The sequence below is a fragment of the Micropterus dolomieu genome, linkage group LG14, assembly GCF_021292245.1.
Source record: "Micropterus dolomieu isolate WLL.071019.BEF.003 ecotype Adirondacks linkage group LG14, ASM2129224v1, whole genome shotgun sequence".
Lineage (NCBI taxonomy): Eukaryota > Metazoa > Chordata > Actinopteri > Centrarchiformes > Centrarchidae > Micropterus > Micropterus dolomieu.
Genome location: NC_060163.1, coordinates 10,555,574 through 10,583,557, shown reverse-complemented (window position 1 = coordinate 10,583,557; position 27,984 = coordinate 10,555,574). Strand labels below are relative to the sequence as shown.

The 27,984-nt window shown below is 40.2% G+C and overlaps 1 protein-coding gene across 7 annotated transcripts; it reads left to right on the top strand.

The window, feature by feature from the left end:
- The first annotated feature begins 819 nt into the window (after positions 1 to 819).
- ace (angiotensin I converting enzyme (peptidyl-dipeptidase A) 1) lies at positions 820 to 27,929 on the top strand. 7 transcript variants are annotated; one of them, XM_046068139.1, is made up of 28 exons: positions 861 to 891; positions 1,641 to 1,698; positions 8,669 to 8,729; positions 9,448 to 9,688; positions 13,021 to 13,191; positions 13,306 to 13,393; positions 13,907 to 14,050; positions 14,222 to 14,413; positions 14,734 to 14,831; positions 15,019 to 15,188; positions 15,771 to 15,994; positions 16,138 to 16,282; positions 17,035 to 17,133; positions 17,798 to 17,920; positions 18,021 to 18,226; positions 18,619 to 18,755; positions 19,092 to 19,250; positions 21,752 to 21,839; positions 22,156 to 22,299; positions 23,004 to 23,195; positions 23,618 to 23,715; positions 24,188 to 24,360; positions 24,633 to 24,856; positions 24,956 to 25,100; positions 25,268 to 25,366; positions 25,542 to 25,664; positions 26,079 to 26,269; positions 27,370 to 27,929. In XM_046068139.1, exons 2-28 carry the CDS (start codon positions 1,689 to 1,691, stop codon positions 27,561 to 27,563), a joined length of 3,939 nt encoding a protein of 1,312 aa, XP_045924095.1. In that variant the 5' UTR covers positions 861 to 891; positions 1,641 to 1,688; the 3' UTR covers positions 27,564 to 27,929. The 7 variants fall into 7 exon arrangements, with proteins under 7 accessions (XP_045924093.1, XP_045924098.1, XP_045924096.1 ...); XM_046068143.1 differs by having other exon boundaries at positions 866 to 891; positions 9,592 to 9,688; XM_046068137.1 differs by lacking the exon at positions 1,641 to 1,698 and having other exon boundaries at positions 820 to 891.
- The last annotated feature ends 55 nt before the right edge of the window (positions 27,930 to 27,984 follow it).

The window sequence follows — 27,984 nt, the reverse complement described above, 5'->3', positions numbered from 1 at the left end:
ACAGCTGCACAGCTTTTAAATAAATCTTACTTTGTAACATTAACGACACATGGTCATTACACAGTTAGCAAAGACAGAGCAAGACAACACAATCAAATGACAAGGAAGGCAGCAGACGACAGAAGCAAGTTGAGTTGACACAGTCATGTGAACCATCAACATAGACAGTAAGCATGCTGACTTATTTTTGGCACAAACAGAACCCCATAATATACATTGTATTGTTCTGGATGGCCTGGGAAACAGCTTGAATTCCACAACTTCCTTGATTGAGTTTGTGTGTGTGCAACCATTCACTGTAGCCTGACTCCAGAGGTTTCTGTTGGCTTACAGTCTCAAAGCAAATGGTTCAGTCCAATACTGTAGACTACATATGATTAGTGCACATGTTTTGCCATGTGTCAGTTTATCTGGATATTTTTCACAGTCTGCCACTCACTGCACTGAGCCACATAGCAGGACAGTTAAATATAACAACTGTGCATTTTGCAATAAGCAACCCATTGGCATCTGATTTAATCAGCTTGAACAAACGATGGCAATCATGAAGAGTCATAAAATCAGTTTTCTGCAACATTCAGGAATATTTAGCAAAATTAAGAAATGGTTGGCATGACCCTCAGGGGCACAAAATGTGCCCCTGGACTTTTCTTGTTCATCTGTTTATTATTGTTTGCTGTTTTTCTTCCTTTTTACATGTTGTCTGCTCTGTTGACTTTATTCCTCAGGAGTATGTTTTATAAAGTCGCCCAAAAAAAACACCTCGCGTTTTGTTTTGTTTTTCCAACCTGCATTTCCGTTTTCACAGTAAGCCAGGTTTGGAAGAGGCTTGTGGTTGATTACCGATTGAGACCAACAGGGTGGGCTCCTGAATGACATCGGCACCAACAGGTGTGTGTTCACTGTTGTTTTACCTGGTTCGTGCTTGTTAAATATCCACTGTCCTCATGTTCTAAGTAATACAAGATTACGTCTCTCTTTGTGTGTTGAAAAATGCTAAAATGTGTTCTGTGGCGACCATTAATATACCTGGGCAGTCCGCGCAAGTCTGTCTATGGGGAAACACTGCACTTTGGCTCATTAATTGCGAGCTTTGTATCTTCATGTATCCCTCGCGGTGAAAACCTCCACACCTGACGTGTTTTAGAGTCTGTGTGTGTTTGGCTGACCGTCTGTTGCTGTCTGTGCCGCTGTGCACATGACGTGAAACACTATACAGCGCATCATGTATCCATGTAAATGTGACGCTGAACCCCCTGGTCACCGTCATGGCTGATGAAGCTGAAAATCTGCAATTTTGTGTTTTCTTTGATGCAAAGTTTCACACGGCACCACACCCCACAAAATCTAAACACTTTTCATCAACACATCTTTCTAGTAAACACTACTGTTTTGGTTTTGTCTATTGAAAATTTGAATCCCCACAACCATTTCATATGCCTTTTCCAAGTCAAAGAAAACTACCATTTCCTGACACATAACATCATAGATGCTAAAACACTGAAATGCTATAACATTACAACATATTTCATCATTCCCAAGAGATGTTCATCCTGATCTTACTATTGCCCTCTTAATTTCTTCCATAGTACTTTTATTTATTGTACTGTTAATATTGTCCCTTCTCTCAACAATTCCAGGATGAGTATACCATTACCCTTATTCTCTTGCCTCCTCAGTCAAGTAATATGGATATAAGTAAGTGCCTTCTCCATCATCTCTGCCCTATCTTCATCAGACACTGCTGCTTCCTCTCCCATCTTCGGTACTGGATACTGAAATTCCCTTCTGTACTCCCCCCACGGGTGCTGATCTACCAATTTTTTTCTAAATGCCTGCCAGCTTTGCCTTTTTGCTTTAACCTTTCCAACATTTGCTTGTGCTTGCTTATATTTAATTAAATTCTGAAAATTATGAGTTATCCTTAACATCCTGAGAGTTTTATTCCTTTCTTTCACACATTCATCCGTCCACCAGTGAACAGCCTTTTTCATAATTTTTCCTTTAATCTAGAAATTGACTGATTGTACCTACTAGTTTTTCTTCTGATACATTCCACTCACATATTCTTGCTATGTTTCTAGATACCGGGGTTAAATCTAGTTCTGAAGTGTTCCCTGTGTGCACATCTGATCTTGTCCCTTGCCCGTCATTTAAACAAACCATGCTCTTTTCTTCTAGCAGTTATTTTTTACCTCACCATCTATTCTCATTCCTCCCCATACATACCAACATCCTATTACAACCCAGCCCGTTAACTTGTGTTAAGCTACTTAAATCTGGTTTCCTACTGGGATTGTAATAATTACAAACTCTCCCTCACCTGCCTCTGTCTCTCGACAGTTACATATTCTTGCTCCCATCACATCTAACAGAACTATTCTGAAATCCAAATTTGGTCTCAACCAAGTTTCCTTTATGCCATCTGGTTTATTTTGGTTACATCATTTCTAAATTCCTGTCCATTGGCCAATAAACTTCTAGCATTCCACTGTTGCAGGAGAACCATTATTGGTCCTATCCAACCCATGATTGCTCCTGTAATGCTTCAAAACTGAGATCATTCCTCACCTCCTCGCATATCAGCCTGCTGATATCTAGATGATGGGCTGCAGCCTTTACAATTATTTGTATTCTCTGTTTTGGATTGAAATTTAATATAAAATCACTTTGTTCTCATTTGCCTGGTCTGATTCTTTTGTGGGTTATTGTCCTGCTCCTCTTCTTTCTTTCATTCCTCCTCTCTGATTCACCATCTTCACAGCCTCTGCATATGTGATCTTATTCCAAGCTCTTACTGTACTTCCATTTCCCTTTTCCTCAAATAAGCCACCATGGGACTGCCACTACAGTTACATTTTGGTTGTTCATGATTACATTGCCCGTACTTCTCCACATCTGGCACATCTTCTGCCTTTACATGTCTTGGCTGTATGACCAAATCTCTGACAGTTGTAACACCTTATTGGCTTTGGGATGTACTCTCTGTAACTCAAGATGTCTAGAGTCACATTCTTTGCAAGCACTTCCTCTTCAAAATCAAGCACAGCATACTCACTGTCTTGCCTCACTCCCTCTTTGGTTTCCTGCAACCGCTGAGCACCTTTCCTCCACTGTGACTCCGCCTGCCATCCCCCAAATCACTCCCTTACAGCCCTTACTTCCTCTTTCAACATGGCTTGCACTTAACCGCTTTGAACCTCACCAATCCTTTCATCCTGCCAGACCATTCTCTCTGTTCTTCAATTCTGCAAAACATTCAACAAATATCCGTCTTTCAAAACCATTGCCATGTGTATTTCTATGTTTCTCAAAAAGGTTGAGAAATTCCTCTACCCTCGCCAAATCTCAATATGATCTTAAAAAAAAAAACTTCTTGGGCTCTCTTCTCTATTCCTGCCCCATTACCTTCACTGCTCTTTGCACTAGTCTCTGCAAAATTATTTCCTATTTTCTCCCTCATTTTCTCACTACCATGGCTTCTCGTATTAGTTAGTTTTGCTTTGTATTTAGTTGTAGTTGGTGTTCATCTTGTTTACCCCTTGTGTGTTATTTGGTTTGGTCAAACCATTATATATGTTCCCTTGTGTGTCATTGTGTCAGTCTGTTCAGTTAACACGTTGTTTAGTTGATTTTATATTGATTATTGCTAGATTTTGTTGATCTCTTTTATAAGGCCACAGAATTAAATTCTTGATTTCTTGGTCCCTAACAGCTTTGAGGAACGTAATAAATAAACTTAATAAACTAGTGGGTTTCTATGTTACAATGATCCGATAATTGTTCCCTTGAGCCTCAGTCCTCCTTTGAAAGTAATCCAAATTGTTGTCTGGTTTGATTGATAGTGTAGGAGTGAATTTCTCCAACAATATGTGCTGTTATGGGTTGTCGCTTTTTATTACAGAATCATCAGGATCCTTGTCTGCTGATAAAACATTATGGAGGACTTTATTTCTTTATTGAACATTCCTTTTCTCTGTGCACAGAGTCAAATCATGTTAATATACGAATAATTTAGCTACCATGTATTTTTTATGTATGTAAAGACAAATTGAAATTTACAAAGATGATAACACTGATTACTGTTATAATTAAGGCAATCCCTACATTTATTGATTATTATAAATGTATTGACTCTGATTTTATTTGCATGAATACTTTCTCATTGTTTGGCATTGACAAATAACTGTAATTCTGTCTCCTGCTTTTGTTGTTGTGCACGATTTAATACAGCTGGTAATGTATACTTGGACAGAGAAACGCACTGTACCCTGACATTGTGTTGGCCATGGCCTAATGATGTAATATACTGGAGACACCTACTCTAGCTGAGGAGAGGGAGAACATTATACCTTTCTGCCCTCTCACTGACTTCAGACATCATGTCATTTTCTTTCTGAGCCTCAAATGCCCACAAGGATTTGCAACCCTCAATTACCCTTTCAGTCGCAGTTTCACACACTCATTGCTTTTGTTGTGATGCTCGTTTTATCCTCTGGAATCTCAGTATTAGAGAAGTCACATTTGTGAAAAGACTTCATTAATAAACGCTTTCATAATCTTTAACCTCGATCATCTGAAAAGAAATGTATATCACTGGGCCCCCTTCCTGTGACAGATTTCCAAAACCAATGTGCATATCATGGAGCTGGCTGTGAAACGTGACTTTACCCTCATTAAAGTTATTATTTAGTAGAGGGTGTGGAAGAAATAAGTCATTTTCACTCACATGAAATATCAAACAAGCAGGGTTGTTTCTCAGTAACAGTAAAGACAAACATTGTCTTTGCTGTCTAATTTGACAGCTGAAATATCTCAGATTTCAAAAATCACAGGCTTCATTATTCAATGCCAAAATCATGACATTAACTTCCTGAGATTTCTCCAATATTAATATAGCCTGGAGAAGGCAAAGCAGCTTCACAGCTTTTATCTTAACATAGAAATCCAAGGTCCGACCTGCACAGTTATTCTTGCTAATTTGACCTCAGATCAAATGGATGTTGGGTGGAGCTCTGCTGGGAATTATACAAGTTCACCAAAATTCACTTAATTCAAAGAATCACAAAGGTTTGAGTTGTAACAGGCGCAACTTTCTTCTTTTTCCTGCCTCTGTTGGCTGTTTGCTGAGTATATTATCGGCATCTAGAGGTTAGTGTAACTGTGAACCATGTTCACATGTTTGCAATGTGTGCCGTGTCACGTGTGTGTGCACATGGGTGCACAAGACAAACAAATCAGGGACCCACTCATAAGAAAACTAATCCATAGTGATATATATGAAGTCCACAGGGTTGAACCAGAATCTGCTTTAATATTTTTGGGAATCTCGTTATTCATTTGAAGTATTAGGAAGCACAACAACAACTGCTCTTTAATACCTTCATGATTGCAAAAAAGGGAGCTTCTCACAGTCAACTTATGGCTTAATGATTTAAGCCTGTACACACAGTTAGGTTCCTGTTAAAGGACAGATGTGTACAGTTGGAATAAATATGTCAGCCTCTTATCTGCTACCTTCATTTAACATCGAACCTCAGTAGTCACTGACTGTGAATTATGGTTTTACGTTTTGTTTTATTAGCAGACCTTACAAGGTGGGAGTTGAGAATGTTTTCAAACATTTAAATCTCCCATTTGTATTAATTTGGCACTCCATTATATCCTCAAAATTCATTGGTCTTTCTATAGAGGCGACTACACAGGCATAACTGATGACTCTTTTAACATTATCACCTTGATATTTAAAGGATTTTGCAAAACAGGACACATCCAAGATGTATTATGAATGTAGATTAATCTAAACTGGAGTAATAGTTGCTGTGTGCATGGAGTTATAGGTTATTCAAAATGTTTGTGAAGAAACTGCACACTGCAACAGAGTTAACATGTCATCCCACACAAACACATACTGCACCGCAGCATCCATGTCCAATGGTGTGCAACATATGCCTGTGGAGATTGGATATTTCGGGCCATCACAGCCTCTCCACACCTCACAGACTTCCATTAAAAGAAAAGCAAAATTCAATTACTGTGCCAGAGACTGCAGGAAAACTACCTTTTCAGGACACACACACACACACACACACACACACACACACACACACACACACACACACACACACACACACACAATAAGGCAGCAGTTAACACTTTTGTGGGCGGTTTTATTGTGAACTCAATTCCAATTAGTCTTCAGGCACCTGCCACCCTTTTCTCAAACCTTTTGGCAGTTCTTAAGCTGCTGGCTTTGAAAGAAAGAATATAAATCATACATAATATAAATATATATTTGTTTTCTCCAGTAAATTTAGAACTTAATTCCTTCACAGAAGATATTATCCTTTGCGCGTTGATTAGATTGTCTGGCTTGACACAATCAAGACCAGGCATCATCAGCTACACGTGCCAGGCACATCTGAGCAACTTTGATTTATCCAACCATTTCTATCGGCCCAGCTGTGGCTAAGATGTACTCTATCAATATGTAGCCAGTCCACTTCAGGCAGTTCACGTGTTGGACATGTGCCTCATGTTTCCAAAGATGTCAGCAAGGCTGTGTACAGGAACATTGCAGATATTTTTTGAGATATCTGTTATCTCTTTTGAAGATAAATGCTTTATGGCTTCATGGATATCTAAGCTCACTTCTCTTGGGCTGACTGTGGCAGATCTCAGCACCTTCTGCTGGACAGTGGATTGTGATCAAAAGATGAACTCATTGTGACCCTGAATTACTCATGTAATAGCTATCCCTGTCTCACTGTGAGGTGATAATGACTCCCTCAGCCTTGACCTGACAAACACCACCCAGGGTTCAGCTTCAATCAGTGGTTTTTAATGAGATCACAGCGTTAATTCACTTATTTCACTGGCTAGTGTGTGTCAAGGAATCCTAATAGGCTCAACCTTGTGTAGATTAGACTTAAGTTCTTGGGAGATCACTTAGCTTAAAAGTAAAATGTCAGCATCATTAAAATGTCTTTATCTGTTCCAGAGGGAAACACCATATCAGCAGTAACACTATTTATTCCAGCATCAAAGACATTCTGTTTTTACATTAGATTCAATTTAGAGGCCTTTATTGGATGATAAGGATTATAGAACATAATAAAGTCATAAGTATTAATTTACTGTGGTCATGTGATTATCAAGGTTAATAGATACTTTGATTGCCTCATGGCTAACCAATAATTAGACATGTCATATTAAATGTTTGATAGCTGTTTGATTGTTGGAAAAAATAAATATGATCCATCCAAACTGCTTGTGAAAAAGTAAGACAAACTCTTAAGAATACTGTTTTTCTGCTATTGAAGTCTTTAAGATGTATGATCCCCAGCTTGTGCTCTATAAGATCACTCATTTGAACATTATTGTGTTTTATGGCCTCATTCAGTCACTGCTTCGTTCTGAGTGGCCTCACTGAGTAGCTTAAAGACACACTCCCTAGTTTAGTTACAGTGCTCATAAATCTTACAATTTCTTCTTTGCTAATTGTCAATGTTTTCAAACTCAACTAGCTAGAAGGACTATTTGGGTATGTTTCTGGCTGTGACAAAACCTGAGAGCATATTCTTTAGTATGGTAGCAACAGAGGCAGCTACTAGATTTTAACAGTGTTTTAACATGGCATCATAAAGCATCAAAGGGATTACAGGATAAATGTGACGGGAAACCAATTCAGCTTTGATTGGATTTGTATCCTTTACCGATTTGTTTGTGCTTAGCTAGTGACATCTGGGAATAGACTCTCTCTCTCTCTCTGCAGTATGTCATAATAAATGACACAGTAGCATTGGTGCAATTACCCATATCCCATCGTCACGCACTGCTCTTTCGCTCTGCAGAGTTGTTGAGACATCTGTTGTACAGAAACCTTTGACACAACGTCTGCCTGATACTACTGTATATTGAAGAACAATACAATTTTACAGAGAGGAAATTACTGTAAGTAAATACACTGAATGGCAATTGCAGGAAAAAAAATACAGACCATAAATTGTGTCAAAAATGGGATTTGATATCATAATCATTAATTGTTTTCAAAATCTTAAAGATACCTCCAAAGTCTCATAATACATCAGTTTTGCATTTACAATTTGTTCCCACTGCCCTGAAAAATTTATTAATGCTGGTTTAAGTATGCCAAAGAGCCAAAACGTACTTTGTGTTTTGCTCTAGGCATACAATGTGCTTTCTAAATAGTCCACCATGTACAATTTGGGATTAAGAGCTACTCAGTGAATTTGGTTTGTTTACTCAATAATTATGGCATATTTCTTATTCCCTCAAGGGGAGGAAACAAACAGCTCAGTGGAATATTTCCCCCCTTATTTGATGAATATTCTAGCTCTAATCAGAATGTGCAATACGCTGTCATGTTTTATTTGCACAAGCCAATGAAAAAGGGCTTATTACTTGCTGGAGAACAGTGGGACTATACACTTTGGATTTTTACTATAATAGTGTTCATAAATGTCTGTGAATCAAAATATTGACCAATCTCTCCATGAGTAGTTCATAATCATCAGGTGAGTGTTACCATAAATTTATCAGTAATCACTGGTAGCCTACTCTGTAAATTTAATGTGAGAATCAGTCAAGTGCATGAGAAAATGCACTCTACGTTTGTAATGATTTGATATACATTTTATTTCCTCAGATGAGAGAGAGAGAGAAAGCTGTGCTGTACAAAAGTCACTGTATAAAAGACTGAATTTAAGGTGAGCTCCTTTCACCACTTTGTGCCTCTGTCTCACTTTTTCTGCTAATCCCTTACAGCCTTTTCCACCCTCAGCCTTCAATCCCTTCACCCCCCTCCCATTTCATTCCCCTATGCCCTCTCTCCTTTATTTCCCCTGTCTTTATAGCGCACCCCCCCCCCCCCCCCCCCCCCCCCCCCCCCCCCCCCCCCCCCGTCACTAAGCTGAAGGAGGGAACTGAGAGCAAAGTATGTGGAGTCCCTCCCAGACAATCCAGTGCTGGTTATTGAGGATCTGCAACTCTACAGGCAGGAGGCAGGCAGGCAGGCACACTGGTGTGTCATATCTTATCTCTCCTCTCTTACAGTTATAGAAACTTGGATCTGATCAAAGATACTGCCAGCCATCTAAATTCTGGCAGGCTGGAAAACAATATAAGAGGGGAGGGAGAGAAGATAATAGCAAAGAAGGGAACTGGGGGTAAATATGTCCAGTGCTGTAAAGTGGTAATAGGGGAGGCTGCAGAGAAGTGTGGGCTGGGTTAAACTGGCACTTAAAAAGAAGCTCGCTTTGGCTTTTGAGCATTTCACCAGCAGGGAGGCTAAGAGGGGTGCAGTGAAGGAGTGGATGAGACAACAGCTCCAGGGGAAAGGTGTACTCTCACTTCATTGGACTGGTATTTTTAGCTCCCAGCTCTTTCACTTTACAGTTTTTCTCTTCCACTCTTTCCTTGGTGGAGGCTAGCCATGGGCACTGGTGTGGATAGGTTTCTGTGGACAGTGCTGCTGCTGCTGCCAGTCTTTGGAATCTCAGTGGCTCTGCCAGATAGCTGGCTGCCTGGGGAATATGCAAACAACATGGCTGATGCGTTAAGGTTCCTCAGCAACTACAACAGCACTGCTGAGGAGGTGTTATCCTTCAGCGTCTCTGCCAGCTGGAACTACAACACCAACATAACGGACCACAACTCCGAGCTTCAGGTAGGACAACTCCAGGAGTCTTAAGCTTAGAGGGTGACGTGTTAGCTGAACCTTCATCTCACATTGCTATTTAAATTGGCCAAGTCAGATCTTGCCAGTACTGGCACCTCGTCACCAAAAATGCATGCATGGTCAAGGGTTTCTGTGGAGCTGAGCCCTGCTTGACTTGGAGATCACCCCTATTCATCTCTTTCCAGAATTACAGGCTGAGTTTCCTTCCAACGCAGCCAACTCTGCTTGTGTGTTACAGGAAATATAAAACAGATTTGACTGCCTGCAGTGTGAACGTCTTCAAGTTTTGAATGAATTTCCAGGGGGTCTTGTGTGCCTTTATGATGGCTATTTATTTGTTTAACTGTGATTTATGATATTTTCTGCTTGTTCAGTTTCTTCAGATAGTTGCACCCACTACAGGATGCAGTTATACACACAAACAGTCTTCATGTTCTAATGTGGCAATATTTGCAGCTGACCTCACCTTTTGAAACAATTTCAAAATGTTTTTTTTTAGAGACTAGCTATGCGACATTACAGTAATAGCAGATTACAATGGTTTTACAGTTTTATCTCACCATATGCCTGAGAAGCGTTTGCATAAACACTGAAGATAAGGGAGAAAGTATGCTGGCAATGAAGCTGGAGAAAAGACAGGCGGGAGGCGGCCGGGGCCAGTGAAACTTTAGAGGTGTGAAAGAGTATTGACTCGCCTTTGGACGCAAGCGTCAACACACACATATTCATGGATGCGTGTAAACAATACAAGCTTACTCAAACTTATTAAAGCAAATTGTCCAACAGACACACTCAGGGCAAAGCCTTTGGTTTTTTATTCTGTATGTGTTTGGACAGCTGTCACAACAAGATTTCCGTACACTGTCCAGGCTCTGAACGCTGGTCACATCGAACAGGTGTAGATGTGGCCCCCACCACACCAGTGTCAACAGGGTCAGGCTGCAGAATGTGTTCTGCTCTCCAGAATGTGTCTGGGATGTAAGGTGAAAGATGAGCAGGCTTGTGAGAGCAGGATTTCTTTTTTTCTGGATAGTTCAAAGATGGGATCAAAGTGGATCAGAGCGCTGAGTTCCACCTGATCTGGCAGTCCGGGGCGAGCACAGCAAATCAGCCAGACGCGAATGTTCTAATGTTGGCATTCCACGTATGCTGCAGTCCATTACATTCAAATTATTATCAATAAACTGGCAGATTAAATTACAACAATTACACTCTGCTCATGCCCACAAAATCAACATGCAAATGCACACACACACTTTTCTCAGCCCATGCAACTGACCTTGCCACAATTGAGGCTCAGTCAAGGATGCCAGTGACTGATGTCCTGTGTGTCACAATCAGAAATCTGTTTTAAGAAACAGTTTGTCACCTTTGTCACTATTTTTTCTTTTAAATTCAACTATCTTAGATATAGATATCTTTAAATATGTATATTTATAATCTTTAGGTAAATGCTAACATTAATGTATTTACCTTTAAAAGTTAACAATCAAAGACAATGTGGTATCTCATTTTGGAAAGAAACTCTTACAGTATTGTTGGATTCAAGTCCAGTAATTCTTTGTACACACATATAATACATAAAGTGTTCAAAGGATTAACGTGTATGAAGAATGAAGATTTGTTAATGGAAAAGTCACTCCACAAAAATGTTGCTTCCTCAAAAAATTAACAGCACTGATTGTTGATAACAGAAAGACAGTGAGGGAAATAATATCAGCAAACTTTGTGTTTTTTGGTCCGTTGGAGATGTGATTATCTGGTTGGATGGATGGGTGTAGGCAGGCTAGAAATAATTCTTGAGAAAAGACTCTGGTTCAGAGGAAGAGCACAAAGGTCAGAGTTAATACTTCACCTCACTATGACCAGTTTTCCCTCCTGCTGCCTATTATTTTAGTGAAGGCTGTGACAGACAGATAAAGAAGGCTTTAATGAAAACATTACAGGAATAGAGCTACTGTTCTGTCTGTTTTGATCATGAACAGTGCTGAGCAAGCGGTGAGCACTCATTGCTCTGTGGTTACATCAACATTAGTGTGTATGCAGATATTTTCCATTAAGTGTGAGTAAGCCTGCTCACAGTGTGATCTGCATTTGTTAACTTTCACATGACACAAAGGACACCATTTTTTTTCTCAGGCAAATGAAAAGTCAAAGGTGCGGTATATGAGATATATATTTTGCGGTAACAACACAGCAGAACTTAATAATTTTGTATAGGAGGAAATCAATGTGAAACGGGAATACTATCCATGCAATGTTCCACTGCAGTTATGACTCCATCCATTCTTCTGGCATTGTCATACTGAGAACTCCTACAGTTTGTCCATGACCTTCCAGAGTGCCGTAAAGAAAAGCTCCTGCCACTCATTGAGGCCATATATGAGCCCATGTAAGATGGCCTTTAAAAAAATATTATCTTCGAGCTTTTTTCAGCTTTTGCTGTTCTGTTCTCGCTCCAAATAGATGGAGCACTTTATCGATCCCAGGGGGAAGATGTGTTGGTACAGCTGTCAAGCAAGATATCAAGTTGTAGGTATAGGAGTTGAATAACAAGCGTGTACAGACATGTGAGTGGCTCTGTGAGGCCATATGAGTCATTGTTAAGAAAACTATTAGATAGGTAAACCAAAGTATTGGATGAATTAAAGTACATTTCATCACACATAAAAGTTATTCTAATGTAAATGTTCAACTTGAAGAGAAGAATCTGATACTGATATGAAAAATCAGAGTAAGACTGGACCCAAAGACAGAGCTTTTTGCTTTATGCTCTGATGTGACTGCCCCAGAACACTGCCAAGAAAAGGGTGGCATGTGCACAATAATGAGAAACCAAATATACTATACTATATATACTGTATATATGTAAGAACCTGAGCTTCCTTAAAAAGTAGATTCAGCTACTATTGTTGTTCCCTCTCCATGAGGTCCTGCAAATGATCAAACCCACCCTTGTTTCAGTGTCTTTCAGTCCCTTCATGTCCACCATGAGTTCGTCCTGGCCACACTCAGCCAAGATAAAAACACGCTTTAAGACAAAATTAAGCTTAATGTATAATGCTACGTATTTACTACCTCCTCTTGGTAGGCCTTTAAACATTAGATAGTTTCTGAATAATTCCAGAAATTAAGTGATTCAGTATTTCATTATCATTTAGTTTTAGGCTTTGGATATTTTATAATGCTCTATGCTTATTGTTTGTTTTGATGTTTTTATGTATGGATTGCCGAAAGTCTCCTGTCTGCACAAAATTTTACCCTCGGGTACTAATAAAGACACCTTGACCTTGACCTTTACTCTCTCCTCTCGTCTTTAGGTAAATGCATCCCTTGAAGAGCAGGCCTTCTCTGCAGCATGGGGGTCAAAGGCCAAGCAGGTCTTCTCTCTTGAGATTCTTGACTCTCTCCCTGACCCTAAAGACAAGAAACTCATGAACAAGATCATGATACTGGGAGCTGCCAACCTACCCCAGAAAGAAAGAGAGGAGGTTTGTTTCTGTTTCATATTTTCTAATTGGGAACTTTACTGTGAGTCCTTGTGATCATGTTTTTGTCACTGCATCAATGCTGGCCACTTGAAATTTCCCTTTTCTTGTCTCCAGTACAACAAAATTCTCAGCACCATGGACAACATTTATTCAACATCCAAAGTTAGTCCACAGCCAAACATAAGCTGGAGCCTGGAACCTCGTGAGTAAACAGACTTACGGCTCAGTTTGGCCCTCAAAATGTGTTATGTATACGATACAGATGTTTTGGAGTTATTTGAAAGAAACGGGAACGAAGCAATGTTGAGGAATACAAAACAATGTGGAGGGGAACGACTGGAAAGAAAAACAGTAGTTAGTAGTTAAGATCTTATCTGCTCTTGGAAAAGTAACAGGATGGGCAAATTACTGAAGAGAGGTCTCCAAAGGAAGTGTTAGGGATGTGCCTGTGACTGTTGAGTAAAAAGCTATAAAGGCTGTTGATGCTGCTGGCAAGTATTGTGAACAATGGCTCTTTGTTTTCTCAGCAACAACTGCCTTTTTCCTGCTGAGCGATCATGGAGTCATCTAAACACCAAGACATCTTGATTGTTTTAGGAAAAGCTTTTAAATTATATTTGTTGTTTTGTGCACCATGTAGGGTCTGCTTCTCTTTACATTCCATCCTTTTCTTCATGACTGAGGGTGTGTTGGATTTTTTTTTATCATTTTGCAGATCTCACAGACATCATGGCCAACTCCAGCAGCTACAAGAGGCTGCTGTACGTGTGGGAGGCCTGGCACAATGAATCAGGTGTACCTCTCAAGGAGTACTACCCCAGGTTTGTGGAGCTCAGCAACAAAGCCTCTCGAGCTGATGGTAAGAACGTCCGCTTGACCTGTGACATTGAGAGCACACGATTCATAATGCTACAAATAAGTTATCCATTTAATGAGAATGATGTAAAGAAAGAAGAAGATTGAAGGAGTAGAAATGATTGATCACTGACTGAAGACCAAAGAAAGAACATTAACATTTTGTCCTATTCAGGATTTGCGGACACTGGTGCTTACTGGCGCTCTTGGTATGAGACTGAGACCTTTGAGCAGGATGTAGAGGATCTCTACAGGACCATTGAACCCCTCTACAAGAACCTGCATGCTTTTGTGCGCCGCCAGCTCTACAAACAGTACGGTCCCAAATATATCAACCTCAAAGGACCCATTCCTGCCCACCTGCTAGGTACAACATACCATTTATTTAGGGAAGGGAAGGTGATGATTAGGGCGGAGGTGAGGTCAGAATTTTAGTTTTTGATAAAGGGACGGTAGTCGAATTTTCACTGTAACTAACTTCGAAGATGCTGCTGTGAAGTCAGAGAGTGAGAAGAGAGAAGTCAGAGACAATAAGCCTAGAGTATTAAGATGCAAACAGTAAATCAAGTAAATGTGTGTGCTTATCACATTACTGTGAATGAGGCATTTCCTACAGTGCCTCTGAGTGGAGTATACTAGAACAAGTTAGAATTGTTGCTCAAGTGTGTTTTTTCCCCTCACCCTCAGGAAATATGTGGGCCCAGACATGGAACAATATTTATGGTATGATGATCCCATTTCCTGACAAACCCAACATGGATGTGACTGATGAAATGGTCAAACAAGTATGTATGGGGGAAAAAATGTTTTGCCACTGGGATGGGTTGTACGGGGAAAAATTATAATTCTGTAGGTCTTGACAGTGACTTCACAAGCAGAAAAATGCCACCACAAACATTCAGATTTTAGGTGCTTGTAGTTTTTTTCTCACTGGCCTAAATTGTGACTTGTGTGATTGTTTCCGCTTCACAGGGCTATAACGCCACGCACATGTTTCGTGTGGCCGAGGAGTTCTTCACGTCTCTGGGTTTAGAGGAGATGCCTGAGGAGTTCTGGAATGGATCCATGCTGGTGAAGCCTGATGGTCGAGAGGTGGTGTGCCATGCGTCTGCCTGGGACTTTTACAATCGCAAAGACTTCAGGTAAAATTATTCATTTAGTTACAACTGAGCTTTTAAGTGAGTTACACTTAATTAATTGCTAATGTACAAGCTGAAAAACATAAACTTTATATTGTGATTATTGTGCACTTCTTGTACAGAGATATTAGTGGACAGTAATACTGCATGTTTTTATGGTTATGGCTCTGATCCAACACACAGGATTTGAAAAGAAACACTGAACTGCTAACTTTCAGCTTCAATGTAGGAACTTTTTTTCTTTCATGGGGTTTTGAAAAGTCTATGGGATGTGTTTTAAATAATTATTTCAAAACAGTTCTAATACTTCGGGACTGCACTCTCAATATTTAAAGAATCCTTCAGTGATTACTGTACATTACATTCATTTAGCTCACGCTTTTATCGAAACCGACTTACAATTGCTTTATATGTCAGAGGTCGCACGCCTCTGGAGTGACTAGGGGTTAAGCGTCTTGCTCGGGGACACATCGGTGGATGTGTCGCAGTGGGATTTGAACCCCGGTCTCCCACACCAACACACTGTACAACTGTACTTGTTGATAACCATGATAAAAAATTATATTCATGTTTCATCCTCTTTAGGATCAAGCAGTGCACGACAGTAAAGATGGAGCAGCTCTTTACTGTACACCATGAGATGGGGCACATTCAGTATTACCTGCAGTACAAAGACCAGCCTGTGGGCTTCCGTCGCGGAGCCAACCCCGGTTTCCACGAGGCGATTGGCGATGTTTTGTCTCTCTCCGTTTCCACACCAAAACATCTAAAAACCATTAATCTGCTGGAAACTGTGACCTCTGACATTGGTAAAGAGACTCAGATAGAAATAACCTCTCAATAAACAGATGTGGATGAAATGTCAACATTAGGCAATTAGGTGAATTCTTAAATATCTTATTCATCATCAAATGTTTGAAAAAACCTAAAATGCTGCATTGTGTTTCTCCAGAAACTGACACCAACTACCTGTTGAAGATGGCTCTGGAGAAGATAGCCTTCCTTCCCTTTGGCTACCTCATCGATCAGTGGAGATGGGGTGTGTTCAATGGACACACACCTCCAGAGCGCTACAACTCTGACTGGTGGTACCTCAGGTAGGCTTTTTTACACTACACAAAAATAGACTTAATATACTGTACTTACAAGATATTATACGTTTAAAGAATAGTTTGATGTTTTGGGGAAATAAACATATTCACTGTGGTGATGAAATACACACATTCACTGTGATGTTCTTGTTGTGAATATGTGAATATTCACGACAAGGTCACCACCACTGTCATGTCTTCACAGTAAATATGAAGCTACTGCTAGTCTCTGGTTAGCTTAACGTTGTGCAAAGACTGGAAACAGGGGCAAACAGCTTGCCAGGCTCTGTCCAAAGGTAACAAAATCCACCAACCAACACCTCTAAAGCTCAATAATTAACAAAAAAAACAACAACAAGCTGTGGTCTTACAGGGAGTTAAGTGCCAGACTAGTTCTTGGCTGGGAGCAGAATCTTCCTGGAGCCTTGTCGTCACTGTGAGGTTGCAAGACAAGCAGTGGAGACCAGGAAGTTACTGCCTTTGGACAGAGCCAGCTGTTTTCCACCGTGAATTAGACTGTGGTTGTACTGGCTGGCAATTACACTTAAATGTGTTTGTGTGTCTTAGTGATGTGAGGTCTGTTTTAAAAAAGAGCACACATGCACACTGGATACATAAAACTCAACAAATAGGAAAGAGAAACCCAGTCTGTATCAGTAGGCTGAATAATTTTCTAAAATGTATGTATGTAATGTTTTGTAACTCATGCCAGTGTTTTCTAAATCCATCTCTCCTTCATCTCTTATTTTATTTTAAAGAACAAAGTATCAAGGCATCTGCCCACCCACCAGGCGTACAGAGGAGCACTTTGATCCTGGGGCAAAATACCACATCCCTGGAAACACGCCATACATCAGGTAGCATCGTGTTCCAGTCCTAGTTAACTTAAAACTTAGGCTACTGATATTTCCATGACTTCACACAAATTCTTCACAAAATGCTTAAAGGAAAGAAGTTTACCCTACAATGGGGCCAGCGCCTTTTATTGCAAAATTATAATGAGTTTGTGTGTGTTCATGCCTGCACATACATATGAAGGCACCAATGAACATGCAAGAATGTCTGGTGAGCTGGGAATTGGGTATTGTGTGCTGTGATCTGGACTCAATTACTGCCACTTGAGTGTGGTTTTAAACAATACAATAACCCTACAATAGCAGGAAGCTTGTTGCCTCTATATGAAAAGCCTCTGACCCCAGCTGGTTTCTTTAACAATGTGGGGAGTGACGGTCAAATACACACTTAAACAGACAAAAACGTTTTGTGTAGTGGTTTGCCAAAACACACACTTGCATCATTCTTATCATCTAAATTTAGGGGAAATGTTTTAAAGTTTTGTTGTATTCTAGTCAGAGTATTAAAGTATGAATGATTTTATTAGTCTTTCCAAAAAATAGGGAATACCTGCTTTTAAAGTTTTTGTATAACTCATTATGATTTCTTTTTTCTTTATAATGAAATCGTTTTGGAGTATAAATCTAGTGCAGAGATGAGATGACAAAGCTATTCTTTCCCCTGCAGATATTTTGTCAGCTTCATCCTGCAATTCCAGCTTCATGAAAAACTGTGTGAGGCGGCCAACCACATGGGTCCCTTGCACACATGTGACATCTACCGCTCCCCAAAAGCAGGGGCCATTTTAAAGTATGTGATCTGATTGGGGCCTCTGTTCATTACATAGAGCATGAATAATGGGTTATGGAAGCAGTGATGGTGTGATACAATTTTATTTTACCTCCTCCAGGAATATTCTTCAGGCTGGCTCTTCCAGACCGTGGCCTGAGGTGCTCCAGGAAGCTATAGGCACCAATAAGTTGGATGCCAACTCACTGATGAAATATTTTGACCCCATTATTAAATGGCTGGAAAAGCAAAATGTGAATGAGACCCTAGGATGGCCTGACTTCAGCTGGGTCCCACCAATCCCTGAGGGCTACCCTGAGGATATTGGTAAGAGAGGAAAAATACTATATAAAAGGTATAGCTGCGTTCAAAATAAATGAATGTAATGTAAGACAGTGAAGAGGGCTGAACATTGCAGTTTTTTTCTGAGATCTTAAAAAGAAATGGTGCAGAGAGGATTAGATGTGGTGCGAAGTGTTTCTTTTGCCTTATGTCTCGCAGCCTGTGCCAAGATTTTCTCTGCATGCACGCAAACAGAAAAGTACATTTTTCTTTTCCATTTGAAGCAAATGCCTAAAAAAACTAAAAGCCTGTGGCATGTGAATCATTCTAATCATGATTTTCCTCAAAATGTGATAGTATTTTTCAGACCTAATCACATGGATCTGTATTTGTAATCCTGCATTTCAGCTGACTTTTCCTTCTCCTTGTCTACCCAGACAAGATTACAGATGAGCTTGATGCAAAGAAATTTCTGGATGAGTACAACAGTACAGCTGAGGGGGTGTGGAACGCCTACACGGAGGCCTCCTGGAAGTACAACACCGACATCAATGAAGCCAATAAGAAGGCGATGGTGAGACCCTCTGACTGACTGACCACTGAGATCACCCTTACATTGTTCAAGCATCCCCTGTGATCAATCAAGACTGTAAAGGACTGTTGCATATTATGCTGATGTTCAGGAATCAATAAAATGATTTCTTAATCAAACATGTCTCTGAATCAATAATTGATTGAATCAGCGACTAATCAACCCATGTATGCATGTTGCTATCTATCAAAGTAATTGGTACATATCTGTGCATTTTGAAACCTCTATCCTTCCATCCATCCATCCATCCAATCACCCTGCTTCCACTGACACATAATGTACAAGTAACATTTAAGAGTATTCATTATTCCTCTCTAGCTTGAGAAGAACCTGGAGATGTCAGCCCACACCCTGAAGTATGGACAGAAGGCCCGTCAGTACGACACCACTGACTTCCAGGACGGCTCGGTCAAACGAATCATCAAAAAACTCAGCGACATTGAGAGGGCTGCACTGCCCGCGGCGCAACTGGAAGAGGTGTGGAGGAGAAAAAGTTTTAGTTTTACAAATATTTATTCATGACAGAGCTGCTCCCATGGCAGGAATTGATTTATTGGTTGAATTAAATCACAGTGGGGAAAGCTCAGTTGTTCTTTCAAGGCAACAATAGACCTGACAGAGAAAACCAAGATGTGTTTCACATAGCAAACCGTTGTCAATGCAAAAGAAAACACTATCACAATGAGCATATATTTAGGGGTATTTATCCAACATTGCTGGAGACCAGTAAAATAAAACAAAGAATTAAAGGCAAATTTGTTTTTGGCCCTTGCTAACGCTGACAATTAAGTCATCTCTAGCTAGCAAACATTATCTAGCTAAAGAGAGAATTTGCAGCTAGTAGTACTGGGGATGTTAATCCATAGCACATGGTTACAGTAGATCTTACAGGTTGTGAAAGTCCATATGAACGCCCCTCATCTTGTGGTATTCACAACCTTGAAAGTGGAAATTTTTTGGAAGCTCCGAGTTTATGAGTTGTGATTTGGAAGTTCATTTTTCAGTGGATCTTATAATATTGTAATTTTAGTTGTATAGCATTTTATTGCTCACAGCTTCATGGCTTGTCACTGACTACTGACTTGTCCCCAGCAAAATTTTAATCCAAACAATAAGATACAGCCTAAATGTTGTCTGTCAGTAGGTCTCTAGTATTTGCTACACAAATGGTTAACAGTCCACCACCAACTAGCGAGAGAATAACATGACACACCTGACTGGGCCACAGAAACCTGTCGCTCTCTTAGCTGTCTCTGTCCTCGTCGCTCAGAGACACTTTGTTCTGTTTGACTGTCTCTCTGATGCCCTCTGAAGTGGCTGTGAGCTGCACTTTATCAGAGATGCTGAAGTTAACATTTGTGTGGATTTGTATTGAGATTTATGTCTGATCACAAGTGTTCAGTTTCGGTTTTCTACCTCTGAGGAAGAGCATTGCGCTCGTTTCATCAAGTACAGTCCCAGACAGCCTCTGTGTCTGTCAGATGGTCTAAAGAGGGTAGCCTACTGTACCTTATAAGCAGAACAATAACGCTAATGCACAGCTGAGGGACAGGTAGATTTTGTTAAAATATTATGACTTCATTCTCATTAGATTGCAATTTTATTCTCGTAATATTACGACTTTTGTCTCAAAATATTATTCTGCAAATGTCAGAGAACACATATGGAGAGATTGTTAATGTGCAGAAAGTTCTGAACATGAGCAGGAAACCTGCTAAAACACAGAAGAAGTCCCGGAGTTTCTAACTGAATTAAAATGAATTAATTTATCGCTACATGCACATTTGAAGACTTTAGGCTACTTCAGTCATACCTGCATGTATGTAGACTCAGCAGGGATGCAATTAAATGAGAAAAGTTGATATAGAGGAGAAACATGTCTGACAGCAATACAGAATGCCTGAGGGCCTTACTGCATTAAATTACACCATTCTATTTTATATTTTGAATTGTCACCTGAATTTTGTGTTTCCTTTTATGAAAATAAATTAATAATAATAAAATATGGAATAATTTCCTCAATAAATTGGTGCAGAAAAATTCCCCAGAATGCAGGAAATTAAGTGTCTGTCCATCCATCCATTGTGGATCCATCCATTGGGGGGGGCCGGAGCCAATCCCAGCTGACATCGGGCGCAAGGCGGGGTACACCCTCGCCAGTCCATCGCAGGGCCACACATAGACGAACAACCACTCACGCTCACACTCACACCTAAGGACAATTTAGGGTCGCCAATTAACCTAGACTGCATGTCTTTGGATGGTGGGAGGAAGCCGGAGTACCCGGAGAGAACCCACGCAGACACGGGGAGAACATGCAAACTCCACACAGAAAGGCTGGGGCAACCAGGGTTTGAACCCACGATCTTCTTGCTGTGAAGGTCCGCACCACTGTGCCGCCCGAAATTAAGTGTTTAAAGCCCAATTTATTCAGGGGGTGGTGCCCCCCCAAATTAATATATAAATATAGTAATTTAATAATATCTAAAGTAGGTTAATTTTGACAAATGGCATAAGGTAGCAGCAGAAAATATGACAGTTGATAGAGTTGCTGTGTGTTTTTTTTTTTGTGGGTCTAAGTAGAGGTAATTTACTGTTGCTTTAGACTTATTGTGGGTGGGGTGGGGTGGGGTGGGTGGGTAGGTTTTCTGGGCTTGGGCTAAGCCCCCAGTGTTTCAAGAACCTGGAAATGCCCCTGCCACGATGCATGACTGTAGCTACACACAAACAACTTTGTAGCATGTTTCACTGCCCGTTAGACTTCTCTCTGAAGTTGTTGGCTGTGTGTTATGCTTTTTGCTAAATGTAGTGTTGCAGCGAAGGGGAAACAATTAACCAACAGCAGGCTGAGGCACTCAAAAACAATTATTACCTGTAGCTATTGTCAATATGTAAATTAAGAAAGATGGGACATTTATTTACCAAAACCAGGGAATTGCTGATGGTTTCAGTGAAATCTAATGCTTTTACCTTTTCAGTACAACACTCTGCTATCCAACATGGAGACCAAGTACAGTGTGGCTGAGGTCTGCAGAGATAATGGGACATGCCATCCCCTGGATCCAGGTAGGACTTTAGAATATATTCCTAATGTAAGAGAGTTTGACTCCAAAAAATATAGATAAAATGAATAATTAAGCAATTGAAGCATATGAGCAAACAGTACAGTAACTGTTTAATGGCAAATTACTGTTTAATTACAGGTAATTACATAGAACTACTATGAAATAATGCAATATCTGTTGTACTGCAATGTGCAATAATTATCACCTTGCAGTACTAAGATAAGATAAAACTAGAAATCTAATGAAAGACATCACAAATACTCATACATTATACAGTAGGTAAACTTAGTGTAATAAAATAATGTGTTTTATTTCAGATCTCCAGAAGATCATTGCAGAGTCCAGGGATTATGACGAATTGTTGTTTGCCTGGAAAGGATGGAGAGATGCTGCTGGCAAAGTACTTCGCAAGGATTACACTAGATATGTTGAACTGGCCAACAAAGCCGCCACACTCAATGGTATGACCTTGGACAGTAATTTTACATCCACCTTGAGATTCTCCCCGATCTCTCTTTGCTTGAGAAATACAAGAAGGTGGGCCCTGGAGAGCAGGAGAGAGCCTTTTGAGAATAAAAATTTTCCAAGCTTTCTTTCTGAGAGTTAGATGAGAAGATTGATACTATTTTCATGTCTGTATAGTAAATATGGACTGGAGACAAAGGGAAATAGCTAGCTTGGCTCTGTTCGGCAACAACATTTGCCTATCATCTCTATATCAAGTTGTATCTTGAACAAAAACTGAGTCTAAAAATATATGTTCTTGGTTGGGACCAGCACCTTCCTGGAGTCTCCGCTGTTTGCCTGGTCCCAGCCAAGTAATAGTCTGGCTCCTGCTGGTAGTATTTGGTCAGCTTTGGACAGAGCAAGGGTAGTTGTTTCCCCCCCATCTCCAGTCTTTGTGCTAAGCTGAGCTAACAAGTTGCTAGTGGTTGCTGTATTTTCTTTGCCAATGTTAGATTTTGGCGATGAGTCCACCTTCCCACTGGCAAAATACAAACAACAAAATATAGCTTCTTGGCTTCCCCTTTTAATGTTAAACTTACCATTTATATATTTATATTTTTGCTTCAGAAGCAGCTTTGCTCAAAAGACATGTTTGCACAAAACTCAGTCTCCATTGCCTACATTACAGACTTATTATCCCTTGTGCTGCTGTCGGTAGGTCACTCTGACAATGGGGCTTTCTGGCGCTCCCTGTACGAAACCCCCACCTTTGAGGAAGACCTGGAGGCTCTGTGGAAGGAGCTGGAGCCACTCTATCAGAATGTGCATGCCTATGTTCGCAGAGCTCTATACAAAAAGTACGGCTCCAAGTACATCAACCTGAAGGGACCCATTCCTGCACATTTGCTGGGTGAGTAAGCTACAGTGTGTGTAAGTACAATAATTGGGGCTTTATACTGCCTTCAGAAATGTTGTTTTGATTATACCAGGCTTTCAGGAGTCAAGGCTAAGGTCAAAGGCCAAAACCACACTTGAGGCAGTATTTCTCTATGGAATTTAAAGGATTCTAACAATTTAGCCCAAAGTCGCCTTTTATGTGGAAGCATACCCCATTGATATTCAGTTGCTGGCTGAAGATGCACTTGGATTTAGGCGGGATTTAATTTGCTTTCAGAGGCGTCAAGCGTGTGATTGCGTGTGACAGTTCCACACGGTTAGGGATTGGACTCAGAGTCACAAATCCCACTTGGTTTAACACTGGCAGAGCAGAGGGCAACTTTCCCCCGTAAATTTTTAGATCGAGATATGTAATGCTGTCTTCTGTCCTTTCAGGCAACATGTGGGCACAGACGTGGTCTGGCATAATGGATCTGGTCATGCCCTACCCAGATGCCACGCAGGTTGATGCCACTCCAGCTATGGTGGCACAGGTGAATGCACACATGAACCAGCTGTTGCATAATGATCACCACTGCACACATGAATGCACAAGGACACGCACAAAGAGCATACCCTCAAACGCACTCTTCCACCACTTGCCAAGCAGCTTTAGAGGTCAGGGATCAGTTTGTTTCAGTGAAAATAAGACTTGGTGTGGTCCAAAGTGGAGCAGAATAATGATAAATACAGTGGATTTAAATTGCACTGAATAAAAGTAGCAAAAAGCACCAGTCATCTGTAACTGACATGAAGAGTACTTAATACATGAATATAATGTATACAAATTATAAGGGAAACAAATATGTCACCTCATATTCTTTTAGAACCATAATTTGTTTACACTTTGTGCAGTCATCTATTTTTCTAAACAAAGCTGTTGTCCAAATGTTGAATATCTCATTTCCTGTTTATACAGTATATACACATGCATCTACATCATCACTGATTCTTTTCCCCGTTCAGGGCTGGAACGCAACCAGAATGTTCCAGGAATCCGACAGGTTCTTCTCTTCACTGGGTCTGCTGCCAATGCCAAAAGAGTTCTGGGACAAATCCATGCTGGAGAAGCCGTCTGACGGACGCCAGGTGGTGTGCCACGCCTCTGCATGGGACTTCTATAACCGAAAAGACTTCAGGTAACACTAAAATTTCAACTGATTGGTAGGCTGTCATCACTGCTTTCAAACAGAGACAATAATACACACTCAAAACTTGCAAACTTCACACCTGAGTACACAGATTAGACTTTAAACATACACACACACAACTTCATACATATATCACAGACATCTAATAAAAAAATCAAAAATTAAATGTTCAAATTTTGCCAATGAGATGAGACATTCAAGTTTTATTTGTCACATTCACGTGTTATTTGCTGTACTTAAGGCCTTGTTTGTGTCTCCAGGATCAAACAGTGCACTGTTGTGACTATGGATGACCTGATCACGGCGCACCATGAGATGGGCCACGTCCAGTACTTCCTGCAGTACAAAGACCAGCCTGTATCCTTCCGCGATGGAGCCAACCCTGGCTTCCACGAGGCCATCGGCGATGTGCTAGCCCTGTCAGTGTCCACGCCCAAACATCTGCAGAGCATCGGTCTCCTGGACAAAGTTGTTGACGACCATAGTAAGTGGCCATGACCATGAGTATTATGCTGTAAAAGCATTTGATGTTATAACACAGTGTTCAGCTTAAGATTTTGTTCTTTTCTTTCCCTTGCTATAGATGGTGATATCAACTTCCTGATGAGCATGGCACTTGATAAGATTGCTTTCCTACCATTCGGCTACCTGATGGATCAGTGGAGATGGAAAGTATTTGACGGACGCATCCCACCAACTGAGTACAATAAAGAATGGTGGAACCTCAGGTAAAGATCACCGGCACTTACAGAACAATTACAAAGTGCAATGTTTATCATCTAGAAACACAAATTATAAGTTAATCAGTAAGTTGTAGATTGATTGTGTAACAAATGATTGCATTTGTAAATGATTTACTTAAATTAAAACTACATTAAACTTTATTGCCTTACAGATTGAAGTACCAGGGACTGTGTCCACCTGTAGCCCGTACTGAGGATGACTTTGACCCAGGTGCAAAGTTTCACATCCCTGCTAACGTGCCCTATGTGAGGTAAATATTCCTAACTCGGCAGAACAAACAGAGCACCTGATAATTCAGCACAGATAGATTGATAACACTTCAACACTTTATGTGACAATGCAGGTTTGTTTTGTGCTTTGCTGTGTTTTTCTGGTTTCTGCTGACATTAAAAGATGACAGAACATGTTTAATGATCTTGAATCAGGTACTTCGTTAGCTTCATCATCCAGTTTCAGTTCCACAAGGCTCTGTGTGATGCTGCCAAGCATGTTGGGCCTCTACATACCTGCGATATCTACAAATCGGAAGAAGCTGGGAAACTGCTGGGGTTAGTACACACACCCAGAATGATATGCAACCAGTAATACTTTTTCCACAAAAAATATCCTTTATGTATCATCCATGTCCCGGGTGCATTTGTGACATGAAAAACCTCAATGTTGTTAGAAATTAATTGAAATCTCAGCTCTCGTCACCATTAGAAAATGGATTTCACAGATGGTTGTAGATACTAGAAATTACTAAAAACAATGTATATTATATTTATTTTCTTCCATTTTATTACATGAGTGTAGCACTGACATTGGCACTGACATTGTTAAAGATTTTAATATTTGTCAGTGCAGGCAGCTGGTGAAAACATGCTTCACACCATGTGTGTGGAATTATCTCTAGAACACACTCTTGCTACTGATCCTTGTCTCCTCTGACCCTCCTCTCTGACCTGTCTTAATGTTTGCAGTGATGTGATGAAGCTTGGCTTCAGTAAGCCCTGGCCCGAGGCTATGGCCATGATCACAGGCCAGCCCAAAATGAGTGCCCAGCCACTCATGCAGTATTTCCAACCTCTCATTCAATGGCTGGATGCAGAGAACAAGAAGAACAATGATATTCTCGGGTGGCCCGAGTATGACTGGAAACCTTACACTTCAAGTATGTCCATCACATTCGTGCATCCACGTACATTCATACTTAATCAGAAAAATAAATAAAAGCACAAAGTCTTTTGTAAGTTTTGCAATCTCCAAGCCGTATGTTTTTTGAACTCCTTCCCAGAAAAAATGTCTTCACACAGAGACATTCATTATGGTTTTCTCCTCTGCTGAGGCTTATAATGAAATCAATCTCCCGCTCCCCTTGTTTTACTGATGAGATCCTGCTGAAAGTATGTGTACAGATTAGATTGATGAGATTCTTAGCAACAGGGTGAAAGAGAGCTAGGAAGAGATAGAGGGAAAAAGAGAACACAGCTGTTGTCGCCCAGATGAAGAGAGAAATGCAGAATTTGGATGCCAGAAGAAATAACTGATTGAAAAGAATATAAAAGGAGGTAAAAGAAAGTGACTGTTTCTTCAGACTGCACTGTGTCAAAAGAGAATAAGTTACACCTTTTTGATTATTATTATGTGGCATTAACATCAGCACAGACATTTGGAGATGTTGAGTTTTGGTCAACAACAACAGTGTCATTGATACAAACCACCAAATAGCATTTATTTCTATTTCTATTGGTTATTTGACAGGGACAAATGCGTGATACATTGCTTTATACAAGCAAGTATACAAACAGGTTTCTAGCCATGACTAATTTGCAACCCCTGTCACTGGTTAGGCTTTTAAAGTTAAAACAGAAAGTATTGAGTTAACATTTTTAAACCATTAAAGTACATAAAAATATCATCAATATCACCAAATATCAGAACTATCATGTAGATACAAAGCTGCACCAGCTGCACTTTCAGACCTGTCCAGAATCGAATTGCGCAACCAATCTAATAACGGCAGCAGTTTAGAGCTTTAGGCATATTGATGTCCACCATCTGTAGGTAGGAAGAGTACTATCTTTTTTTCTACTTTTGGCAGGCAGTAAGTATCGCAGTTTCACTTTAATTGTCGAACTGTTTTTTATTTGTCTGAGGTTTTAGACTTTAAAGCTACAGCTTGTTAAATATGTTAAATGTGAACGAGTGAGTGTGTGAGTGAGTGAAATCACCACTATTATACTTACTTGGTATTTTATGTGTGTCCAACAGGTGAAATTAAGCCTAGTAAAGTGGACTTCCTGGGTATAAGCGTGGATGACTCAGCTGCCATAGCTGGCCAGTGGGTCCTGTTGGTCGTGGGTCTGGTCCTCTTGGTGGCCACCATCCTATTGGCCTACAAGTATAGGAGGTCAAAAAAGCCTGAAAAGTCCTTATCCACGATGGAACTCAAGCAAAAGGACTAGATATCTGTGACGGCTAAAGGGCTGAAGTGAGGCCTGACTTACTGTAGCTAGCAGAGTGCCAACCTCAATGTGAACATCTGTGTTTTTATGTACTGTTCAGTACATCTGATGAATTTTGCTTTTCTTTTTGGTCTGCCTCCTTATCTAGTCTTGTATATTTGTATACATTTTTAGTCAAATTATTTTTTGCCTATGCAAAAGGACACTTTTGTAATTTATTTGCAATATTTGAATGTTTAGGGAGGGAAATGTTTTAAATGAATGTTTGTAAAGTCTTTAATTGTGTTAGAATTTTTGAATATTTGATTTTAATTATTATTACTTTTTAATTCTCTGCATTTCTACAATAAAGACATTACATATTTATTCTGCCTTTGTGTTCATACAAGACATTGCGGATAATCGAATGATGAGGGTAGCA

What these genes read in the sequence shown, in the direction of transcription:
- ace (XM_046068137.1), top strand. An exon ending in CTGATGAAATGGTCAAACAA is followed by an intron (nt 14,832 to 15,018) that starts GTATGTATGGGG and finishes TCCGCTTCACAG; the next exon opens with GGCTATAACGCCACGCACAT. An exon ending in GCTAACGTGCCCTATGTGAG is followed by an intron (nt 25,367 to 25,541) that starts GTAAATATTCCT and finishes ATCTTGAATCAG; the next exon opens with GTACTTCGTTAGCTTCATCA.